At 43.7% G+C, this 24,828-nt stretch overlaps 1 protein-coding gene across 12 annotated transcripts in view; it reads right to left on the bottom strand.

Moving 5' to 3' along the window:
• Positions 1-1,115: 1,115 nt before the first annotated feature.
• The window catches only part of Dock10 (dedicator of cytokinesis 10), a 271,205-nt gene continuing 247,492 nt past the window's right edge, over positions 1,116-24,828 (bottom strand). For 6 of the 12 annotated variants that reach the window (XM_045146779.1, XM_045146772.1, XM_045146782.1 and 3 more), the window contains 10 exons: positions 22,120-22,242; positions 21,886-21,999; positions 20,760-20,765; positions 14,607-14,753; positions 9,898-10,108; positions 7,149-7,339; positions 5,170-5,270; positions 4,861-4,999; positions 3,583-3,658; positions 1,116-1,682 (listed from right to left, as the gene is read on the bottom strand). In XM_045146779.1, coding sequence (XP_045002714.1) covers positions 1,621-1,682; positions 3,583-3,658; positions 4,861-4,999; positions 5,170-5,270; positions 7,149-7,339; positions 9,898-10,108; positions 14,607-14,753; positions 20,760-20,765; positions 21,886-21,999; positions 22,120-22,242 — 1,170 coding nt within the window. In that variant the 3' untranslated portion in view covers positions 1,116-1,620. The remainder of the gene's footprint in view (positions 1,683-3,582; positions 3,659-4,860; positions 5,000-5,169; positions 5,271-7,148; positions 7,340-9,897; positions 10,109-14,606; positions 14,754-20,759; positions 20,766-21,885; positions 22,000-22,119; positions 22,243-24,828) is intronic. The other 6 variants (XM_045146780.1, XM_045146776.1, XM_004662874.3 and 3 more) reach the window with 3 other exon arrangements.

The following is a 24,828-nucleotide window of genomic DNA, read 5'->3' as shown; positions in this document are numbered from 1 at the left end:
GTGAAGACGAATTCTCCACACATTCACTAGTGAGCCTTCAAGGGCTAAGGTGAGTCAGTTCAGCTCCACTGCAGCAGAAGTTGGTGGAGTGACTGAGTGAGCATCTCTCATAGCTTTGGTACAAATACAGACCAGCCAGGATAACTAAATATTGCTGGAGAAACCAGTGGTCCTAATCTTCAGAACCTTCACATACAAAGTGGCATTTCTCACTGACACCAAATGACCCATGGGTCACCAGGAGTGGGCCATGTCTAGGCCAGACTCCCTGTGGTCATGTGGGGACTCACACAGATTGAGGCTCCACCTCCTCATGCCTTGAAGATTCCTGCGTCAGGGGAAAGAATAGGCAGAACCATCTACATTTTATTGGCTATAGCAAATCACATCTCTCCTATCTCCAAGAGGTAAGAAAGTTCCTCCCTTTAATCCTGCCGTTAGTTTGTGCAGTGCAGAAATGGAAGATGTGTGAATCATCACCACAGCCATCAAGATTCCGATTCAGTACATTTTCCCCAAACCATTCTAATAACCTAGATTTGGAAACCCTCGATACATCTGATTCATCTTTAGAGTACCCCCGCCCCCCCGCCCCCATAGCTTAGGTCCCTCTCTGACTGTTCTGTAAGGCAACATATGTATAGAGCACAGAACCATGTTTAATAGACAGCCAATAATGCACCTCTGGCAGCACCTTGCCTGCCATTTATTTAGAATTTTTTGTTTATTTATTAGAGAAAGAGAATGGGTGCCCCAGGGCCTCCAGCCACTGCAAATGAAGTCTAGATGCTTGTACCACTTTGTGCATGTAGCTTTACCTGGGTACTGGAGAACTGAACCGAGGCCCTTTGGCTTTGCAGGCAAGTGCCTTAACTGCTAAACCATCTCTCGAGCCCTCGCCTACCTTTTGAAAGGATACCAAGTGCAAAGTAGCTGTATTTTTATTTCTATTAACAACAGCAAAATACTTCTGTAGTTCACACCCCATTGCTCTTAAAAGCACATATATTACAAATAAAAGAACTCCACAAACTTTAGAGATTAGTATTTATCAACACTTTTTTACACATACACAAATATTTTAATATCATATCTGAAATATTACTCATATAATTTTAGTACTGTCATAAGTATTAACTAAAAACATTCTTTGAAATTGGTAAAAACCATATATTTTACAATCTTCTATTTACATCTGAAATATGCTTAAATGTTACAAAAAACATTCACTTTGACCTTTAAAATATGTGTATCAGGACCAGATACTGAACATATTATAACCACGAGCAAACTCAGAGTTTGCTTTTGAGCTGCACATTGATTGGAAATTTATGGCAAATATTCAGCTTGGTTTGATCAACACCACTCAAAAGGGAGAATCAAAAGAAGTCATAGGAATTGTGCAAATCCGTAGGCTGGCGAAATTCTCAAGCTCACGAGGTAAACAAAAACAGTAACACTGGAGGAACTTCGAATAAATTAAGTTTATCTTGCTCTTTCCCAAGATCAGCTGCAACTTCGGAAAGTTCTCTGAGATGTGCCTGCTGCCCGGCGCAGGGCTCCTCTCACAGTCCGTCGCTGGCTGAGATGGAGACCAGGGGCACGGCCGCGGTCGCCTTGCTAGTGACACGCGTACAGAGCCGCTCCGCTCCGCGCTTTGCCGGGTCGTCCCTGCCCACAATCTTAAAACAGGACAGGACACAGCACACACAAACAGTGAATAGGGAAATCAATTTTTCTGTCTTTAAACATTCAATTAAACCTAAGCCAGAGATCTTAGTTCCCCACGGAACATCTGTAGGCTTGGGCCATGCGGTTAGCACAGGAGATCTGTCTACCAGGACTCCCCTCCCACCTTGCCCGTGCGAAGTACTCTGGCCATGTTGTAAAAGCCCCGCTGCTCTCTTGGTTGTCAGAAATCAATTTATAAATGTGCAAGTGAAATTTACAGACGTATTTGAGTACTTCCAAAAATCTTAGTCTACTTTTAAATTTTAGAAGTTGTATTGTTCACAAAGATTTCAAACTAGGAAATGTTCTAAACCTCATTTACATGTTTGCATTGACAGAAATATAAGCAAAAACAATTTTGACCTGATTTACTTGCAAACAATGTTAATATGTCAAAGTGACCTTCTAGCAGTTGTACCAAAGTAACTATGCACCAGCAGCTCCCCAGAAATCCTGGGTATCTCTGCAATAAATCTTTGCCCAGAAAAGACTTAATGAATATTTAAAACTTATAAACATGAAGATGTCTACACTAGCTTTACAGGCTACCATGCTATACTGTGGCCGTTAGCCTCACCTCCCTTCCAAGAATGAGCTGCTATTTCTGGTCCCCACAGAGCACTCGGCATCTGAGTGTCCTTGGATAGCAAGGCATCCTCGGTGAGATCAGGACCATAGGCCCCACATCAGCCACATCGGGCTGCTCATGTGTGCCAAGAGTATCTAAGAATCTCACAGCAACACACCCTCACATCTTACATGCTTGGCACCAGACCAGAATGGCTCTGTTCCGTTCTCTGTATTTTAAATTTGATACTCATTACCACAGTTGATTTCATTCTGCTATCCTTTTCAGTGAATGTTGAAACACATTCCAAACGATCTTTTTTTAAATTTATGCTTCACTTGGGTGATTATACACAAACTTTTGTTCTCAGCTAAAGGAATCTTGTATTTTTTTGGGGGGATGCTATTTATGAAACCATGTGAAATTCTGGCTGCCTATTAAAGAAATGACTGTCACTACCAATTCAAGCAACTTGTTTCCACATCTCCATTTTTCACATCAGCACCCCTCTGTCATCTTCTATTTCTCCCCTTACACTAGACATTCTTTCCCTAACTAAATGGCTTTGGAATATTCTAGCAAGGATTTCTTGATATTCTTGGAGGAAATTGCATGGATAAATCTATTCTGTGCTTATTCTGATTATTTTTATTTAAAGGTCAATTGAGAAGGTCTCTCTCCACTTTATTTACCCATGTTCTTGTTCCCAGAGGATGTGTGTGAGTGTACAGACATGGGAAGGCATTCTCTTATATAACCACCTATGTGAAAGAGCCCCAGTGATGCTCAGGACCAGCAGAAAGTCCCTCTTTCTTGCCCACAGATCTCTTTCTTTTACTGAAACAGGAGACCTGTGAAACCCATCTGGTTCTTTTCCCTGTGTCAGTTTCCAGGAAGCAGATAGCCAGGTTTGCTTCTTGTAGAAAAGGTTTCCTGGAAGAGAAATAGTTTTTCTCTCTCCTTCAGCACCTCGTCTTTGTAGTTTTTGTTTGAGCAATGTGGGTGCATGCAAGTGGTTCCGGCGCTGCACTTTGTTTTGAAAACAAATGAGCTCAGTCACGTTTCAGAAGTTGATGGAGCACGAGCTTTTCTTTGTTTAAAAGCTAAACTGTTAACTCCAGCTTTTGTCCCCTGACTTTTCTCCTCCCTCCCCACCTGCCCTGGAATGCAAATGAACTCAAGTCACTATGAAGGTGACTGGAGGAGCAAATGACCAGTGAGGGAGGGAAGGATGAAGAGAAGGCCACAGAGGACAGAGCAGACGTAAGGAGAGGAAAACATACCATTTTTGCTCACAGTACTGAGGGAAATGCTAGACACAGAGGAACAGAAGCTGTATAAACACGGACCTCGACAGAGCTGCCAGAAAAAAGAGAAAAGCATGTTTGCCAGAAGTTTCAAGGCAGGACATGATCTTCAACTAGAGACAAGCATTGCTCCACCACTGTTCCCAACTTTTACATTATTGTTTTTAATAAATGTCACCCCGAATTTCAAGGTTTCCCTTATGTGTACAAGGAATCTGCAGAGTATTAATTCCCTCCATCCCTCAAAATTCCCAAGCCAAAACTATGTCTACTAGGAATCTTATCCATAGAGATTCATTCTTTCCAATACTAGTCAACCATGCATTTTGTTTTTCTCTTTAGCTGCTAAGGAGAGTTAACGGCGTGAGTGGAAGAAGACAGAAAAGGAGGAAACAAGTAACATATATTGGCTTGCAATTAGAAGAAAAGAGTAGGTACTCATCTTATTCTTTGAATAGTGATAATAATTTTAGATGATTTTAAAAAGGAACAGTAACCAACAGAAAATGAGTGTCTGTATGTGTGAAACGACTAGGGAAGTAGTTCTGTTCCTCAGTTACTCTGCAAAGTGTTCATCTGCATACTGGAGGAAACATTATGTGGACACGTCCAGGTAGAGTGCCAGGGTTGAGGGATGTTGGAAACTACGTAGGCTACAGAAACAGCATTTGACTTGGAACCATGTGATTTTTAGCAATTTCAAACCACTATGATTATCAAAGGGCCACAATCTGCACAAGCCTTACAGAACTTTATGGACACATCCCAAGGATCATGGATGGACTGACTATTGGGTGTGGACTTCATTTGTCAAAAGCCCAACCTCCGCCAAGGAAATCTTTGAGGTGTAAGGCCATGACAAATTGAGACAGTGTCCCCAAACACGGTGCAGAGACCCCTAGTGGCGGATATGTGGAACTCCACCGGGTATCCTACCCTTTGAGACCTTCAATCAAGGATGATGGAGAGATGGGAACAGGCTCTTCCCTGTTTAACCAGACCCACACATTCTAGAAAGTCCACAGTACGTGTGGCTTGAGCAAACAACTCTGAACGTCGTAGAAAGTATTTTAGCTTTCTGTATGCTTTTATTCCTGTGCTTTGAGCAGAGGGTTTTTGTGCATGGGAAGCGACTTACCATCATAGGACTAATGTAAGGGACAGTGACTTCTGCAGCCAGAAAAGACTCTTTAGTCCTTATAGCCATGCCTGCTTTCTATATGAAGACAGTGCATCCCTCCAGGGGCAGCTCACCTGCTCGTTCATGATGGCAGAGAGTTCACTGAGCATGTTCTTATAATGGGACCTCAGTTCTTCCTGGTACTCTAGCTGGTCCTCCTTGATGAGGCGCTCATTCACGTCGAGGGCCTGTCCACAGGCATCAGCAAATTGCCTTTAGCAACAGCAATGAACAAATTAAAAAGGAGTCACAGGAGGAGGCATGAGTTCGATAAGGCCGTGTTGACTTTCCGGGTGTGTGTGGGGGGCAGGGGGGGGGAGGGAATCAATGCCTCCTTCTATGAAGGAGTTCAGGGCAAAATCTTCCAACCAAGAGGATCTTACCTGAAGATTTCCTTCAGAAGCTTTACTTGGTTGTCAGGATATTTCTTTGCATTCGTTTCTTCAAGAAAGGCTCGGGCATAGGCCATTGGCCCGGCATTGACCTATCCAAGGGAAGGGACTTGTCTGAGGCAGCTCCCGCTCCTCCATGAAGCCCTGTCTCAGGCTGGCAGAGGGGCAGCTATCCGTGCCAGTCACACAACACCCCAGTGCTCTCAGGCCTCCCTGTGGTCCGCCCCACTGTATCTTGTTATATCTGTTGTCGCTGAGTCACTTGCTCGCTGGTGGGTGCCTTGGAGCGCCTTCCATGCTCCCCTAACTCTGCCCTGTATCAGCCCTTCCACTGGTTTCTTTCTTTCTTTTTTTTTTTTTTTTTGGCATATTTTGGATGCTCTTTCTGTTGTAGTTTTGAATATGAGACTTCTCTTCTGTTAACTTACTTTCTCCAGAGTTATAATTTATTATTTGTGACATCAAAAGCTGGTGTGCCAGCTGGTTTTTCTCTTCTATTGGCACTAAACCAAGCATAAAACCGTTATGAGAAGACATTCCACAGGGGTAGTGAGTGGGGTGTGCACCCCGTGGAGACCCCATTCCACTGTGGTTCCATTTGAAAGTTTCACTTAGATTCTGGCCTAGGAAGAAGGCATTTTCCAGATTTGCCGAATGAATGCACAATTAAGTTTTTCTTGTACGTTGCTGGGGGTTGAACTGAGGACCTTGCCTGGACTTAGCCACATGCGCCTCCGGAGCACACCACCTGTGGCTCCTTACCATCAGACCGCGGTCTCCCTCATGCACACCAGGAAGCTCACACTTAGTGAATAAGTTGTTTCCCTCAGTGTAGATGATCTGCTGTGGGGCTCAGGCAGGCAGCTTTGGGTGCCTGTGAGCATTCCACATCACCTGTGCAACGGGCACATCATTGGTGCTGGAAGCTTCCCTTTGGCACTCCAGGTCCACCCGCCCCTTCCTCCACTCAGCTATGAGCCTGGGGAAGCCAGCCTGCCTGGGACAGGACTATGGTTACCTCACCTTCATGCTTATTTATTTCCTTTTTTCTTTCTTTCTGAGTTATCCAGTAGAGACACTCACAAGAGGGACAGGGAAGAGGGCAGGAGAAGACTCGGGATCACAGATAATCCCTTTTGTCTTAGGATCTAACACACTTGGGAGGCACATTGTTTACAGGCCAGCTTTTTTTTTTTAAGACTCTCTCTGTTCGTTATGGACTTTTGGCATTAATTTTGACTATTAAGATAGTATATTATAAGATGATTTTGCCTTGATTGCTGATTAAACTTTGTGCTCCTGATGAATGCCTCACTCCTTTCCCCTAGTTCTAGCCAGGGGCAAGTCTCAGTCACAGAGCATGGGCCTCACCCGCCTCTCTTCACAGCCTCCTCAGCTCCCTCTGCTCCCTCCCACTAGCCTTCCTGAGTTGGGGTTTTCCCGTATAGGGGTGCTCATTCCAACCGCGCTTGGCTGGCTTCCGCACCAGCCTTTGCTGGTTTTCTTCAGTTCTTCTCACACTTTCACAAATAGTTTATTTAATTCTTCCCTGTCACCCAGTGTGAGCACGCCATCTGCTTCCAGTCCCCACTCCAGCAGCTGATGAGGACTATTGCACATTTTATGAACTAGTAAACATTATTTTTGGATTTATTTTGGAACAATCTCATAAGGCTCTTTGTGACAGATATGTATCAGAGTGTGACGCTTATTCATGGGTTAATTTGTTCCATAGGGAAAATGGGATGTGAGGGTTGGGCAGATGAAGCTTTGCTAAATTTTTCAGTTTCTATCGGGTAAGACATTTCCAACTAGGCATATTTTTATAAAGACTCAGATGAAAGTATTTGATGGTATCATCAATAGCCTAAAAAAAAATATTTCTTATACTCTTTGTAAAAACTCTCCCAGGGTGCCCAATGCCAGGTTTCTCTGGCTGTGCATCTCAGCTCTGGGTACCACATACTGACCTTCACGCTGACACTGCCCTGGAGCTTGAGCTGCAGCCGGATCATGTCCACCTCATCCGTGGCGCATAGCTGATTTAGCTCGGAAACCTTCCTGGACATCTCATCTATGGCCACTTCAATAGGATTCAGCTCTGTGCTCCACTGGCTGACGACCTGGATCCTCTTCTTCACGTATGGGAACAGGTGACTGGCTGCAGAGGATGTAAAGGGTCATTGACAAGGTCGGAGTTCCGCTGAGGTCTAGAAGATGTTACATTGCCTCATGACAAAGCATCTACTGTCTGTACAGTTTTCGTGGATGTGAGTTATTTTTCTCCTAAAGGATTCCCTGTCTTATATCTTTTAGTTTGGCTCCTGGCATCTCCTCTTTTCCCTTCACCGGCTCACAAGGAACGACTTAAGGACGACCTTAGAGTAGCCAGACACTGTAAAGATTATCATTTTCACTGAAACTTGTCACTCCAACAAAATCTCTACACAATAAAGTCAACCCGTGATAAAGAATGTTCACATATTAAGAATTATATATGATGACTTTGCTCTCAGTTCTTTTTACGGCTCCTTCCTGAAGGTGAGTGCTGCCCATGGTTTGGAAGTCAGTGCGCTGCGTTTGTTGACGGATTGAGATCCCGAACTGGCATCTCTCAAGATGGCCAGGACCCATTCCTTCAAAGGGCCTCCCCTCCTTTCTCCTCTGTGGGCTTTAGCAACCCTCTGGTGTCCCCCAGTTTTTTTCTTTTCTTTCTTCCTTCTTTTTTTTCTTTTCTTTCTTTCTCTCTCTTACTTTTTTTTTTTTTTTTACACCACGGGTTCCTTGTAAGTTCCTGCTCATTTTACTATCAGACTGTGAACACCTTGAGGGCAAAGTTATTTTCTTCTGCTTTAACTTTCATGTCCTGGAACAGTGCCCAACACATGACTGACACCCATTGCACGTTTGTTGAATAGGAGGAAGCATCTTACAAAAATAAATATATATAGTGAGGCGTGGTGACACACACCTTTAATCCCAAGACTCGGGAGGCAGAGGTAGGAGGATCATTTTGAGTTCGAGATTACCCTGAGACTACATAGTGAATTCCATGTCAGTCTGGGCTAGAGTGAGACCCTATTTTGAACCCCCCCCCAAAAAAAAATAGACGTAGGTAGTCTGAGATAGCTCAGGTAGTCAGTAAGCATGAGTACCCAGGTTTAGATGCCCAGACCCCACGTAAAAACCAGAAGCTGCGGCAGGCTTCTGTAGCCTGATGGGAAGCAGAGGCATGAGAATTTCCCAGAAGCCTGTAGATCAGTTAGCCCAGCAAATGGAGTCATCTACACTGAATGGCATTCCATCAAGTAAGGAGGAGGGTGGAGACTGATTAGAAAATTGTCCTGTGACCTCCACACACGCTGTGGCATATGTGTACCTGCTCTCTCTCTCTCTTTTCACTCTCTTTCTCTCTGTCTCACACACGACAAATAAAGTAAAATATATAGTACTGGGCAGTGTACAGCAGATCAAAACCTGCCTTTATTTTAGAGAAGAAACTGAATCCCACAGCGGGTGGAATCTTGCCCCAGCGCAGCCGATGCTGGGAGGTGCTCATCCTGGAGTGGCTGAGGGAGGACTCGGGGCCTGGACCTTTCCCAAGGCGCCTCGCGGTGACCGTCATGAATACCCAGACTGAAGGTCAAGGGTGTGCAGAGTGACCCCACTGACAGGGTCCTCTGAAGGTCTCCCTCTTTGCTTTCTGTTTTTGGCCCGTGCGTGTGCAGTGCGCAGCGTACGCGTGTGCAGCGTATGTACGTGTGTGCAGATGTGCATGCCCCACGCTCACGGGTGTGGCGGCCGGAGGAGAATGCTGAGCGCCCAGTTCTACTGCTCCTCCGTGCTGTGTTCGCCAAGCTGAGTCCCTCATTGAGCCCAGCGCTGCCGTGCCTTCGGCTCCGTCCCGGACTGGCCGGCTGACCAGGAGGCCTCAGTGATTTTCCGATCTCTACTCCTCACATATGTGACCGTGTCTAGCTTTTTATTTTTTATTTTGAGTGCTGGGGGTGGAACTCAGGTGGCCTTGGCTTGCACAGCAAGCACTCTTTCCTGCTGAGTCATCTCCCCAGTGGTCTCTCAGTTTTCCTAAAAATGAATTTTGATTTTATTTGAGATAGACTTTCATTTACATTGTGGCTCAAGTTGGTTTATTTTTAACTCTCTCTCTCTCTTTCTCTCCATCTGTCTCTCTCTCTCTGTCTGTGTGTAGGTTTCAGGTGTTATGCTCAGTAACACCATCCACTTCATGAGACAGGGTGTCTGTTTGGCTTGGAGCTCATCAGTGACACTCGATTTGCTGGCTGGGAGGCCCCAGGGTTTCTCGCGCCTCTTCATCCCCAGTGCTGAGATTACAGACACGGACGCCACATCTGTTTTTTTTTTCATAGTTTCTGGGGATTGAACTCAGGTCTCTTCTGGCTTATGAGGCCAGTGCTTTACGAACTGAGCTATCTCTCTTACCCCCAGGTTGGATTTAAACTCTTAATCCTCTTGCGTCAGCCTCCAAGGTGCTGGGATTGCAAGTAGCTACCACAGCTGGCCCATGGACGCTATCTCGGAAGCGACCAGAGAGGTGACTGCTTCTCCGTAAACGTCTGCAGGCCGACACACTTTGAACTTATCTGCAGGGCTGAAGGAATTCCTGACTTGCTCCACTCCAGCCCCGAGACCAGGCGTGCCCTGCCTGGCTGAGATTGTGGGGGGTGGAGCCCCACTTACTCGTCAGGACGGTCCTGCGCTTGCACTGCTCAGCCACGCCGCCGTGCTTCTTGCCCGACAGCGTGAAGGGCGTCTCAAAGACAAAGCGGCCGATGTTATGATGCATCTCGAAGTCCGTCTTCCGCTCCTCTATTTCTTTTTCTTCAAAGAAAGGTGTGACGTAAGTCACCTGGATATAGGCATATTTGGGGTCCAAATCCTTGGGGTTTACCTGCATTAACACATTATGGGGGAAGAATGAGTGGTGGGTCAAATGTGGTTTACCAAAGAAAGGAGGGACAGGGCTGGAGAGATGGCTTAGTGGTTAAGGTGCTTGCCTGTGAAGCCTAAAGATCCAGGTTCGATTCTCTACTACCCATGAAAGACAGATGCACAAGGTGGTACATACATTTGGAGCTCATTGGCAGTGACTAGAGGCCCTGGTGTGCCCATTCTCTCTCTCTCTCATTCTCTGCCCCTCTCTCTCATAAATAAGTAAATAAATATTTTTTTAAAAGATTGGATGGCTTCCCCTCATCTAGCATCCCGGGGAGGCTACAGAAAATGGGCAGTTGTACCACTTCAGACCATGGAAGACTGAGTGGGTGACATTGGTCAAGCAGCCTAGCTATGGAGGCAATGGGACAGCTCACAATGCCCCAAGGGTCTTTGCAACAAAGTTACTTGGGGAAGGCACATTACTTGAACTTCAAATTTTCTCTTTGGCAGTGAATGTCCAGCTGACTGTGTGCAAAATTTGTGTGTGTATGTGCATGTGCCTGTGTGTGTGCGCTGTTTTTCGAGGTAGGGTCTTGCTCTAATCCAGGATGACCTGGAATCCACTATGTAGTCACAGGGTTGCCTTGAACTCAAGGCGAGCCTCCTAGCTCTGCCTCACAAGTATTGGGATAAAAGGCATGAGCCACTATTCCCGACTCAGTGTGAACATCTTTTGATAGTGGAAACATATCTCTTTGTCCCTCTGTGATTTAGCCAAGGACTCAGACTTGTGCCCTTGGCTTCAGACTTGTAATGTGGAAGGTGGATCTTATTTAGCAGATTAGCTGACTGCCTGCTACAAGACTGCACATTTCTGTATTTTCTATATCTTAAATTCTGTCTCTTATTGGCAACCAATCATTCCACCCAATTTATTTTTACTTTTTTTGTTGTTTGTTTTTTTTGAGGTAGGGTTTCACTCTAGTCCAGGCTGACCTGGAATTCACTATGGAGTCTCAGGGTGACCTTGAACTCACCGTGATCCTCCTACCTCTACCTCCTGAGTGCTGGGACTAAAGGCATGTGCCACCACACCCGGATATTTTTACTTTAAAAAAAAAAAATTTAGGGGCTGGAGTGATGGCTTAGTGGTTAAGGCGCTTGCCTGCAAAGTCAAAAGACCCAGGTTTGACTCCTTAGGACTGACAAAAGCCAGATGTACAAGGGGGTGCACTCATCTGGAGTTTGTTTGCAGTGGCTGGAGGCCCTGGCACACTCAATCTCTGTCACTGTACCTGCCTATTTCTGTATCTCTTTCTCTCTCAAATAAATATAAATAAAACATTTTAAAAATATTTTATTTATTTACTTCTTGGAGAAAGAAAATGAGAGAGAGAGAATAAGAATGAGAACGAATGGGCACTCCAGAGCCTCCAGCCACTGCAAATGAACTCTAGACACATGTGTCACCTTTTGCATCTGGCTTATGTGGGTACTGGGGAATTGAACATGGGTTTTTAGGCTCTGTAGGCAAGCGCCTTAAACATTAAGCCATCTCCCCAGCCCATACTTTTTTTTTTTTTTTTGAAGCAGGGTTTCACTCTAGCCAAGGCTGACTGGACTCACTCTGTAGTCTGGCTAGCCTTGAACTCACGGTGATCTTCCTTACCTCAGCATCCCACGTGCTGGGATTAAAGGCATGCACCACCATGCCTGGCCATTCTGCCCATTTTTTTTTTTTTTTCCTAACTCAGCTTTAATGTCTGTGCTTGACAAAGAAGCAATGAAGACAGACTAGAAAACCCGAGGAAATTGGTGTGGCCCTCCTTTGAGGGTGGAAGGATGGTTCTCAGCCCCTTTTGTAATGACATTTTGAAGAACTTTAAACCTCCTTCCCATTTCATTTTTATCCATCTTTCTGTAACATATCTATGCACTGCCTATCCAATTCTAGAGATTTGAGGAAATTTGGAAAACATTTTGCAATTCTACTAATAATTACTCTGTCAGAGGGTATAAATGCAATAAATTTATAGATTTAAATGTAGACTCCGCTGGGCGTGTGGTGCATGACTTTAATCCCAGCACTTCGGAGGCAGAGGTAGGTGGATTGCTATGAGTTTGAGGCCATCCTGAGATTACACAGTGTATTTTGGGTCAGCCTGCGCTAGAGTAAGAAGACCCTACCTCGACCCCTTCCCCCCCAAAATGTAGGCTCAAAGTACCCACCATCTCGGTGACCATCAGCTGATACGTAGAACTTCGGCTGCTGTGATAGCAAATTTGGCATTTTTCTCACCCTGCCAGGACCTGTTCATGCTCTTTATACAGATGAGTTGCCACTATAAAGGTTCTGTCTCCTTTCTAAAGGGAAGGTGATTGTGCCCTTCCAGGTAAGGAGAATAATTACATTTGCAACAATTCATGGTAAAATTTAATGATTTTTGTGCCAAACTTCTCCAGTTACTAGCTTTGTAAAAGATGCCAGGAGAGTGCTGGAGAAATGGCTCAGAGGTTCATGCACTTGCCTGCAAAGCCTAACAACCTGGTTTCAGTTCCTCACTGCCCACCTAAAGCCAGATACAGAGTGGCACATGCATCTGGAGTTCATTTGCAGTGGCTGGACGTCCTGATGTGCCCATTCTCTTTTCCTCTCTCTCTCTTTGCCAAAAAAAAAAAAAAAAAAAAAGGCAGAAAATGACCTTGTTTTGTGGCCCAGTAAAACTACATGCCACTGGACACAGACCGGCTTTTCTGCCTTCTACTCCTTCTATCTCTTTCAGCCAACCTATCTTTCAAAGACTCACCACTCTCCCAATCCACATGGCCTTTTCCTTCCTGTTGCTGCCTGTGCGAACTCTCCAGAATATGCCCATGACTTCTAGCCAACATTTCTTCTGCAATTTCCAGCTCAAAGACCACGTCCTCTGAGCAGCACTGCCCAGCCCAGAGGGGCAGTCTCGAGTCCCCTGGAAGCCCCGGGCTTTCCCCGCACTGCTCTGCGATGCCTTTCTTGTGGCCCCGCACTGCATTCTCTTTTCAGCCATTTGCAGAGTGCTTCTGCGTGTAGCTCCTGTGAGCTGTGAGGCCCACGAGGAAGAGGCACAATGCTCCCACTTAGATCTGAGGCTGGCATACAGTAGGTATTTGAGATTAGCTAAAGGAACGAAGAGATGTCCGAAGGCTTAACGTGCTGTTTGTCAGTGTTTATGAAAACCGCTGTTGCAGCCAGACACAAGGCAGCCATGGAAATATTTGGAATGAGTGCTTCCCTTTTTCTATTTTTCCCCCCTTCATGCTGAATTCCCTGGAAGCTCTCGTTTTATTTGGCTTATTTTTCCCTATGAGGCAGAGAGCACTTTGAGGGCATGATCACATTTTATTTGCTTAAGTTTCCAGGACCTGGAACAGTGCCCAACACCTTGCTGGCACTCGTGAAGCGTCTGCTGAAGGGAAGCATGACCAGCACTGGTGAAGTGTCTGCGGACAGCAAGGGCGACTAGCTAACAGGACTGGAGATGGTTGGGCAGCATGTGGCACATCGAAACCTGCCTTCATATTGAGAAGAGTTGGAATCCCATAATGGATAGAAGCTTGCCAAAGCACACCATGTGGAGGTATGCTTGCCCTGAAGCAGCTGGGGGATTCTGGGAAAGCAAGCCTCACATGACTTTTCACTGTTTTATTTTTATTTCTGAGGGAGAGAAAGAGAGAAGAGAGAGAATTGGCATGCCAGGGCCTCAGCCACTGAAATCGCACTCCAGACGCTTCCACCACCTAGTGGGCATGTGTAACTTTGCACTTGCCTCACCTTTGCCGTATCTCCAGTACAATTTTTACTTTTTCAAAAAAATATTTATTTATTTAAGAGAGAGAAAGTGGCAGAAAGAGGGAGAGAGAGAGAGAGAAAGGGCACGCCAGGGCCTCTAGCCACTGCAAGTGGACTCCAGATGCATGTCCACCTTGTGCATCTGGCTTATGTGTGTCCAGGGAAATAGAACCTGGGCCCTTTGACTTTGCAGGCAAGCACCTTAACCACTAAGCCATCTCTCTAGTCCCCAGTTTTTACTGCTTTTGATACAGGCCCACCTAGATTAGCCCCTCTTTTTGAGAGAGAGAGAGAGTATTTATTTACTTTCTGGAGCCAAAAAGAGGTCCACTGGATTTTTCACAAATTACTATATTCAGGGTGGGATAGTCCAAGAAGATTGTCCCCAGTGAATAAACAATTATGTTCTTGCTTTTGTTCCTAATCCCTTCTTGGACCCAATTACTTTAATTGCTATTCAAATGCAAATATTCTACAGGAAATGTAGAAGATTTGGCAAGCTGTTTCGAAAATAATGTAAAAAATCACTCATATAAAATTAAAAAAATAACTCACCAGTCAACCAACATGCAAAATATCCCCAATACTTTGGGTATTTTACTTTTACTCGCTAAGAGAAGAGAACAACGGCTACAAAATAACAAGTCAAGTCTTAGCAGTTGCACGGACACTGGTTCTCTACCTTGTTGGAGTCCTGGATTATCTTCACGTTGTCTGCTCCGAATTTGTCTGCGTAGAGTTTGAGTAGTCTTTGGGAGATCTCGGAGAGACCCGTCAGCTTAGGCTCTTTATAGATGTATTCCTTACCTTCTTCTTCTTCAAAAAACCCCTGCACAACACACGCATGAGCTATTGGTTTTACCAGAGAACTCCAGGCATAAATCACAAACAAAGAAAAAAAAATCCATTTACTTAAAAGATAAATGTCTTTTTGGTTGTCCAAAGTCATTAATTAGCACCATATAAAAATACAAAATCAGAAAAACAAGTAAGGAAAAGAGAAGATAATTTTTAAAAAAAGGACACAAGACACTCATGTGAGCATTTCCTAGCCAGGAAAACGGACCTCATGAATACCTTACGTGTATTTTCTTTCATTGCAGAAACCAAAAGAAATATTTACTTGGATGTATGTTGGAGAAAGGATGCCCTCTTGTGGCAGTCTTGGATAGAACACAAAGTCAAGTAATGACTGGCATTTTCCAAAGAGTATTCATTATCATTTTAAATAAGACCTCCTCCAAGTCCTTTAAAGGGGCACAGACAACACTGGGCATATAAATGGGCTGACACACATCCCCCATCAGTTTGGGTGAGAAACCACAACACTTTGTATTGTTGTTATTCCAGAAATTACATAGGATGTGCTCCTAATTAGTGACATTTAAAGATAGCTACATTAATATGACTTCAGGGACCTGAAGGTACAACCTAACTGCATGTAACTTAATTACTCATTTTACATTCTAGATCTTATGAGATCAAAAATAACAATCAGGCTATGTCATCTTTATTACGTAGGATCCCGTGGGCTTTGGCTCCTATAAACCTATTGAGTGAAGCCTGGAAAAGGAACAATTCCATTATCTGGAGATAAATAAATGAATAAATATTTTTAATTTATTCCATTTGAAGAGACAGAAGCATTTTTCTCTTCTCTGTGGAATATAGGTGGCTCAGAATGCTTGATGGGTTTGAGGGTGAAACACTCATGGTTCTGGTTTCTTCTGGCTGCAAAGAAGTGGGTGTTGAGGTGGGCAGAGTAAAAAGAAGCAGCTGTATAATTTGTTAAATTATTATTTTGAGGTTGGGTCTTGCTCTAGCTCTAGCTCTAGGATGACCTGGAATTCACTATGTACTCTTAGCTTGGCCTCAAACTCACAGTGATCTTCCTACCTCAGCCTCCCGACTGCTGGGATTAAAAATGCATGTGCCAAAATGCCCAGCTTAAAAATAATTTCTGACTAAAATATTCATTTTTGTGAAAAATCATGAGCAAAATATCCTAATGTTGTGTGTATCCATGGTGGGTGTGAGGCAAGCTAAGAGCACTGGTCAGGTTCCTGTCTCTGCGGAGCTTCCTGCATCAGATGTGGTCTCCATTCATAGAAGATTTATGTCAGTAGAGGCTTGCAGAAGCCAATGCCCCAGGTCTATCCCCAGCACTGCTCTTGTCAAGAAGGTACTTGTTACCATCTTGTTTGATACAGAGCTTTCAAGACACATGTCTTGTTCAACAGTGCATGTCCAGTGTTTGATAGACACACGCCTGGCCGCTGGGGAGGGGTGCCCCTATATTCAGTGGAGGAATGAACAGAGGAATGAAATTGTTCTGAAAAGACATAATACAGCCTAGAATGGCCTTAAATCCCATTGCTTTTTAAATTAAAAAAAGGCTTATATTGAGTAAGTTCTTTGATAAATAGTCAAGATCCCAAAAAGCTGATTTTTCAGACCTAGAAACTGCTAGATGGATGGCCTTTGATGTTGCAAGAAAGCATGGAAAACTGCTGGGCACTGTCCACCTAGACTTTGTAGCGTAGTGAGGTCTAACCCCATTCCCACATGACTTTGGCCTTCTCTGGCCTTTCCATTGCAGTCTCTGTGGAGGTTCATCCAACTCAAGGTCAGAAGTTAGTGGCCAAAACTGACAGACTGACACACGAGAGGAGTTAAGACCTCAGGGGCCTTCCACACAATTCCCGCAGGGGCTTTCCACAGAATTCCTGCAGAGCTGCAGCGGCAGCAAGTTTCAGCTTCTGTTGAAGTGCGAAAAGTATCTGCAAGTTTCACTGCGGCAGGAGAACTAGCACAGAGGACACGCGTGCTGTGAGTCTTTCCCCGGGAAAGTTTCTGAATCCAGAGCTAGTGGAGAGTGAGTGGACGCAAGCAGGCTTCCACTGCGGTCACCATGACCTTTGTGACCTTGGCCATAGCCTGCTGTGGTTTTCCTCTTTCCCCATTTGTTAGACTGTAGAATGGAAACCACAGCCAACAGTCTGTTGGGAGGCCCTGTGGACAGTTTCTGGTCCACATGCGGGCTCTGGTGAGTGTGGTTGTTGGAATGAAATGATCCCATAGGCTGGTGAGCTTTGAATATTTGGTCCTTAGATGGTGGTGATTTAGTAAAGTTGTGAGGCTTTTCGAGGTGGAGCCTTGCTAGAGGAATTATGTTGTCAAGGATGGGCTTTGAGGTAATAGAGCCCAGATCTAAGCTCAGTATAGACAACCTCCTTCTTGTTGCTGAAGAGACGTGATAGGTTTGCCTGTCTATTTGCTCTGCCATCTTACCCTACCATTATGAAACTTCCCCTCAAAACTGCAAACTGAAAGAAACCTTGCTTCTTATTGGGTGTTTTGCCCCAGCAACCAAGAAGGTAACTGCAATAGTGAGTGTTATCTATGATGATGATGGTGATGGAGGAAAATTCCATAAAGCAATTTGCGATCTGACTCCTCTGCAGAGGTTATTAAGGTTTGAGTGCTCAAAAACCCATACCTTCAGCTACTCTGTCTGTTCTTTGCACCAGAAATACTTTCTTCATTACTAAATGTCAATTGATACTCATTTAAATATTTTGGTAAGCGATTGATGAGAAAGAAATGATTAGATATTTTTAAGAGTGGGAAGTAACATGCTGAGACTTTCTAATATGCACAAGAAGGAGCAGGGATATCAGAATGAAGATTTAACATGCTGTTTGTTAGGGTTTATGGAAAAGGTTGTTGAAGCAGGCAAATATTGGAAGGGGGCTTATCTTTTATGAAAGAAGGTAAAAGCCACTGAGCTACAGGGCACTGTCTGGAGGAAGGCTTCACCCCCAGGTCTTCCTATGAGCAAACCATTCAAGAATGGGATGCAAGTGACAAAAACCTAGGGCCAGCTTGCTATTTGCTTTAGCCCCAAGGTTATGGATTAATACATTTCAAGGCCCCTTCCTAGATGTTGCCAGAAACTTCTTTAGAATATTGGAGTGCCCTTGGGTCATTAGTGAGATGTCAAACATTAGAGTTCTGGGTGTGACATTCTAGTGATCTAAAGTTCACAAACAAAAGACAGAATCCATTCCAAGAGAAATCAGCACAGAAAGCCAGCATGTGTTAGTAATGGGCTCTGAGTAGTTACAAGAATGCAAAGAAATGGGACTGGTAATATGAACTCAGTTATCATGTTTGACTCTCTTTCTCTCTCTCTCGCACACACACACACACACACGAGAGAGAGAGAGAGAGAGAGAGAGAGAGAGAGAGAGAGAGAGAGAAAGAAAGAGAGAGAGAGGGGGTGAGGGAGGAGAGAGAGGAAGGGAGAGAGAAAGAGAGAGAGATTGGGGGGGGAGAGAGAAACATTAACTTTCAGGTAAGTGAGGAGGTGCTGGAAAAGCACACTATGTCTCAAAGGGGAGCTGGTATTTTTGAACAACACAAGCACCTTTTCTCCTCCCACAAAGTTCTTTTCCATCCTGATTCCAAAGTGCGTCTACACTCACATAGGCATGATTGAAAACCACAGAGTCTCTATCCATTGATGCATTGGATGAAATTCCCCCAGGTCATTCAGTTAATTAATTCCAGAGGCTTCTGATTTTCGAAGTTACACAATGGCATTTGTTTGCTTGTTTTCATGCTAGATACCAGGACTTAACACTTTCCCTGATTGTTGGCGATGTGTGGTGTTGACAGCTGCCTTGTTACACTGGTAATGAATCCTTCAGGGAACTTGAAGAGAGTTTGTGCAGGCTGCTCTGCCCACCTCCAATGACACCAGGTGCTATGCTAGAAGCTTCATGCTGTACACCACTTGCATTTTAACACTCCCAGCTGTGAGAGATCAGTTTCCAACTTGTTTTCTAGTGTCTGGCTTATTGCAGATACAGTTATTACTAGGGGACCTAGCCAATACAATAGCATGAAAGCACTGGTCTACATAGAACACTAAAATGTGTACTCCAAGTTCTCTGTGGAGACAGAGCCTACTACATATTAAAGTCCTATTGTCTATTTTTTTTTTTTGACATGGCAAGACACATCCATGAGGATGTTAAAAGGTACATTTTACATACAGGGACATAAAGCACCATAATGAATAAGTGATTGTTGTTGATATGGAGAGTATGCTAATGAAGTAGTCAAGATTTCATCTTAGTTCTCTAGAGCCTTTATTCCATACATGTTCAGGATGATGCTCAAGTCTGTTTTGTATTAACTTATCATGTAGGTAAAGGGATTCAACTCTCTGTCCCTGTTTAAAAGCATGATTCACTCTCATCATTTGCTGCCCTGGGATGTGCAATTGAATATCGTTTGCATTGTGATCACTAAAGCTTTAATTTGCTTCTAATCAAGATGGACTCTACCAGTTCCCCTTGTTCAAAGGAAGCCAGCAAGAGAGTTTATGGAGGACAATGCTCAGATGTATTTCCAGGTCTGTGCATATAACAAAATACTCTTTCCTTTTAAAGACTGATTGGATTTTTAAAACGAACATTAATTGAGGGTCTTGGTAGCGTTAAAAAAAGAGTCAGGGGGGCTGGAGAGATGGCTTAGTGGTTAAGTGCTTGCCTGTGAAGCCTAAGGAGCCTGGTTCGAGGCTCGGTTCCCCAGGTCCCACATTAGCCAGATGCACAAGGGGGCGCACGCGTCTGGAGTTCGTTTGCAGAGGCTGGAAGCCCTGGCGCGCCCATTCTCTCTCTCTCCCTCTATCTGTCTTTCTCTCTGTGTCTGTTGCTCTCAAATAAATAAATAAATTTAAAAAAAGAAAAAAAAAAGAGTCAGGGGCACTAACATGAAACTTTAGTGCAGAACCTGTAAAAAGAACAAAGTTAGGACATTTGAGAGTAGTTTTCCCATGGGCCCCTCAGTCTATTTAGTACAAGAATTTTTTCAGGTATTCTTTTAGTAGGTAAGTTAAGGACGCATGAGCCCAAGTTTGTAAATGAATGTATAAAATACCCATGTGGTATGACGGCAGGATGGAATTAAAGGAATTACAAAAAAGTATGTTCTGCTCATGTAAGAAGAGCAGAGTAGAGACAGCTTTTGCATAGATATTGAAAGACTTTTTTCCTTTCCACCTTAATGAACAATAATTATGCCAAACCATATATAGTTGCCACTTTGGAAGGTTAAAATAGTGATTAAAGAGAGGCAATTTCATGTGGTTAAAAAGTATGTAAACTATTCCTTTATTCCTAAGAGCTCTAGATTCTGGCTGGCTATTTCTGCCTTGGCTTATGTTCCACATTCCTTACCTCACCTCTTTCTGCATCTCGGAAGACTTTATCTGTTGGGTCAAGACTTGTCCCCTGGTTCATCTTTTGTGCCGGGCATTGATAGTGATCTGAGTTCACCACCATCACAGACCCAGCTCTCCTTGGGAAAGGGTTCTGATACTCAGCCACAGCCATCACTTGGACTTCTGAAATTCTGAATACCCTCATTTTAGCTAAATAATCCACAGCAGTTTGAAACAAGCAGGTGCTCTCCAAGTCTTCTCTACATCTATTTGAAATACATGTTGTCAATATTTATCTTGTATGTGTTGATGTGTGTGAACTACTGTTTAAAGTTTCCAAACTATGTCTTCTATCTTTTTGGAAACAAAAAAGCCAGATAAAATGTATGAAAATGAAGATACATTTTTGTAATTCAGGTAACTGGAACAAACACAATTTAGTTCAAGAAATGCAGGATGACTCTGAAGTGGTTGGAGGCAGGATTATCTCATCCTTTGTGTCAAGTGCTGATTTGTGAACAATGTTAAGGTTCAGTAAATGCGTGAGGAGGAGAGTGAGGGTTATTAGTGCATGCAAATGTACTGAAGGAGGGACGAACTTACCACAGCCTGGAACAACCAAGACCAAAGGAAGAAAAGAGCAAACATGTGCATTAAAAACTAGCTGGGGTGCAGCAAGCCTGTTTCTACCTGTTTGCCAGCCCTTGCCTCACATACTAGCTGGAGAAACCACCAGAGAGCATCGGGTTTGCATGACCAGGGCACTAATGGAAGTTCATGATTCTTTCACTGGCGGCTTCACCTGAGGAGTTGTAATTATCTCTTGTTAGCGAAGCACATGCCTTGTGAACCACTTCTCTAAGCCTGGTCTGCCTGTTTCTCTGGGTATAGCTTTGCAGGATTCTGAGAGCAGGAATCCTTGTAAAACTGCCCTTCACATGAGGGGAAGAACAAAGCAAGAGATCTGAGAGTCATCACGACTGTAAAGGTAGTCTGGCATATTTACCTACAGAGGCAGCAGTCAGAAATACTATGTGGATAGAAAGCATGCTGTATGCCTTCCTGAAAAGAAGCAGGACAGTGCCTGGGCTTATCCCATTTAAAGCACTGCTAGGAAGAGATATTCATAATTAATGCACAATAGTTTAACTTTCAAGCCAATGCTATGGTCAACTAATATTTTTGAGCTTGCTTATTGCTTATATAGTAAATTGAGAATGATAAATTAAAAATTACATTGGCCTACAACACAGGAAATGAGATAGCCATGATAATGATCTTCTTTGAAACAGTCATCATTTGAGAGCAGGGGAGAAGAGCTTGCACAGTTACAAGGTCAAAGGTTTGAAATAGCAGGGTCTCGTGGGACCCTTTTGTTTCCTATGAGGCCATGAATGCCATTTCTTAAAACATTTGATTTCACCTTAATTTAGGACATAAACCTAGACATTTTGGGTGATCTGAAAAGATCATACTGTAAAATAAGCATTCTGTATTTCTAAGAAATTCAAAATACTAGGTGTTCTGGATTTCCCTACACATTTATTTCACTCTTAGAACATTCCTATGAGCAAGCAGATAAGCTTTCCCACTCAGAGAAACACTGAAATGTGCCCAGATACCCTGCTCTGTAGTCACTGGTATGTGTGTGTCACGAGACGAGTTCTACAGAGTAAAAGACAACACCCTCAGAGGACAGGACAGGTCATGTTATGTCTAGTGCACTTACCTGGCCATAAAATGCCACACGGTAGTAGCGACCAAACAACCGCTTCTCTGAGTTCACCACCTCTGCCACTTTCAGATAGGACCGGTGAATGTCATAGTAGAGATCCGACAATTTCTGAAACCACACAGGAGAGGGCTTCATGGAGGTGATGAGCACAAAAAGAGCAAAAGCACACTTCATCCGCAGGCCTTAAGTATATATATTCGTGGGATTCCAGGGGCGCAGAATACATACTTTGAAGTCCCGTTGCTTCTCGAAAACAGCAATGATGGGCTTGTTAACATCGGCGATGAGCTCGTAGCGTTCAGATTTCCAGAGAAACTCCACACACATGTACAGCTGTTCCACCAGGATGTTCTGCAGTTTTCCACAGACAAGATGAGAGTTTTACATGAGCAAAGCTGATGCATTCTTATAACTTGCTTTTAAAAATGGTTGCCTTGTGAAGTCTTTTCTCAGTGGGATTCCTGGCTTCCCAAGCCTCATGATCGGGATTTCTAACCCACTAAGGGATTGCAATATCTCCTGGACTTCCCTCAATAACATTGTTCTGGTGATCTTCACCAGCCAAAGTGCCCAGTGCACTAGTCAGACTGTTTTAGTTCTTTCTATTGTCAGTGACGCTGACTTAGACTCCATCCAACACAGTCCCTGACCTATGGTGGTTACTGTCAGCTGGTCTGTGTTTCCTCTCCAATGTCTGCTCTCCAGTTATCTACCCACCATCTCTCTCTCTGTCTATCTACAATCCATCTATCATATATCTATCTATGTATCTACCTACAATCTATCATTTATCTATCATCTATCTATCTACTTATCTGTCTGCTTTTTCTATCCATCCATCCTGTCTACTATCATCTTTATTTTTTTCTTCCCCCATCCCCACCTCTCTCTTCCTCCTCTACCCTCTCTTTCCCTTTTCTCCTTCCTTTCATCTTCCCTCTCTCCCCTTACTTTGATTTCTATCTTTCCTTCTTTCTTTCTTTCCTTTCCACCTTCCTTCCCTTTCTCCCTTCTTCCCTCTCTCCCTCCCTTCTTTACTCTTTCCTTTCTCTCATTCTTTCCATTTTTCCCTCCTTCCCTTCCTACCCCTTTCCTTCCTTCCTTCCTTCCCTCCATCCCTTCCTTCCTCACTCCCTTCCTCTCTCACTTGTCCTCCTTTCCTTCCATCCATCCATCCTTCCTTCCTTCCTTCCTTCCTTCCTTCCTTCCTTCCTTCCTTCCTTCCTTCCTTCCTTCCTTCCTTCTTTCCTGTCTTTCTGTCTTTGTCTTTCCTTCCTTCTTTTTTCTTTCTTGATAGGGTCTCTCATTGGCCTTGACCTGGAGCTCACCATTAGATTTCACTGGCCAGTGAGAACCACAGATCCTTCTGCATCTGCCTCCCCAGAACTAGTTTATAGGCATTTGCTGCATGAGCAGCATTTACATGGGTATGGAAGATCAAGCCAAGGTCCTCATGCCTGTGAAGTGGTGTAGTGTGTGTGGTATTTGTGAATGTGGTGCCTATGTGCCTGTAAGCAGCTGTGTAGGTCCTGTGTGCACGTGTGTGGAAGCCAGCGTAGGGCTTCAGATGTTCTCCTCTAGCACGATTCCATCTTAGTCCCCTGAGGCAGGTTCAGGCACTGTTAGACTGGCTGAACAGGGGTATCCAGTGATCCTCCTGTCTCTGCCCCCCTCAGAACTGGGATTGTAAGTATACATGTCCATAGTCGGCTTTTGACATGGAAGCTGGGAGTCAAACTTGGGTGCTTATGTTTTTATAGGAAGGGCTGATTCATCTTCCCAGTCCCACCAGTAATCACTTCTAAAACATAAATGTGATCATAAGATCTCCACCTCCATTCTTTGTGGGAAGTCCAGTCTGGGTGTCACTGTCTGACCTCTCTAGCCTGGCATGCAAGACACTGCTTAAGTGCCAACATCCCTTCCAGTACACTGCCTCTGACTTCGCGCTTTGGCCTCCCTTCTCTCTTACAACACTTTCTCTCTGTACTTTTGCTCATGATGTTGCTGCAACTGTAAGAACATTCTTTTCTCATTTGACATGTTCAAGTCCTGTCAAATGTCAAGATTCAGTGCAAAAGCATAGTGAGCTATTAGGTCCCATTCATCCCTATTCCAACCACTTTCATTATAGGATTGTTCATTTTTTTAAAATCACAAAAGATGTGATGCCTCATTTTATAGTTATCAGGCAAATATTTCTAACTGGCCACGCCTCAACCTTGAAGCAAGGTTCTAAGTTCTTTCGGAGCAGGAATTATATTTTATCTTTGACTCACAGTTCTTAATGCAATGCCTCACAGTGTGGTGACATATTAATATATCCAACTGAATCAAATTATATAAGCTCAAAAGCAAACGTGTGATATTACTGGAATGCTGGAATGTTTATGACTGTGAATTTTAGGAAAATGTTTTAAAATATTATTTGAAATGGTGAATATAAATGGTATAGAATTTATTCTGTTTATTTGCAATGCATATAAAGTTAGTACAGAGCTATATGCAAAATTTCATCATAAAATCCATCCCAAAAAATTACATTCTGTATTTCTTTTCCATACATATGCAGTGCTAGAATCAAGTAAAATTAGCTTATGAAATATTTTCTCCTGATGAAGGAATCTATTTTATTTAGATTGTTACTATGTAATATCCAGCAGAGAGCTACTTTTTCATTAATGGAAAATAACCACAGCTTACATTCCAGAAAGTTTTTCCACAGAAATTGTGAGCCTATTTGGTCCACTGCATTTGTAAACAGACTAGCTAATGAATTTTTTAACAAGAGCCATGACCAGCTCATAACATTTTTAGTAGCCCATGCCAACGTTTTCCACAGAGTAAGACTGTGTATCTTACAGAAGAGCTGACTGTGTATCTGTGGGCTCATCTTTGAGAAATAAATACAGCTTATCTTTTAGTTTCATAGAAAAT

The sequence above is a fragment of the Jaculus jaculus genome, chromosome 4 (genome assembly GCF_020740685.1).
Source record: "Jaculus jaculus isolate mJacJac1 chromosome 4, mJacJac1.mat.Y.cur, whole genome shotgun sequence".
Lineage (NCBI taxonomy): Eukaryota > Metazoa > Chordata > Mammalia > Rodentia > Dipodidae > Jaculus > Jaculus jaculus.
This window is presented reverse-complemented; position numbering and strand designations above follow the sequence as displayed.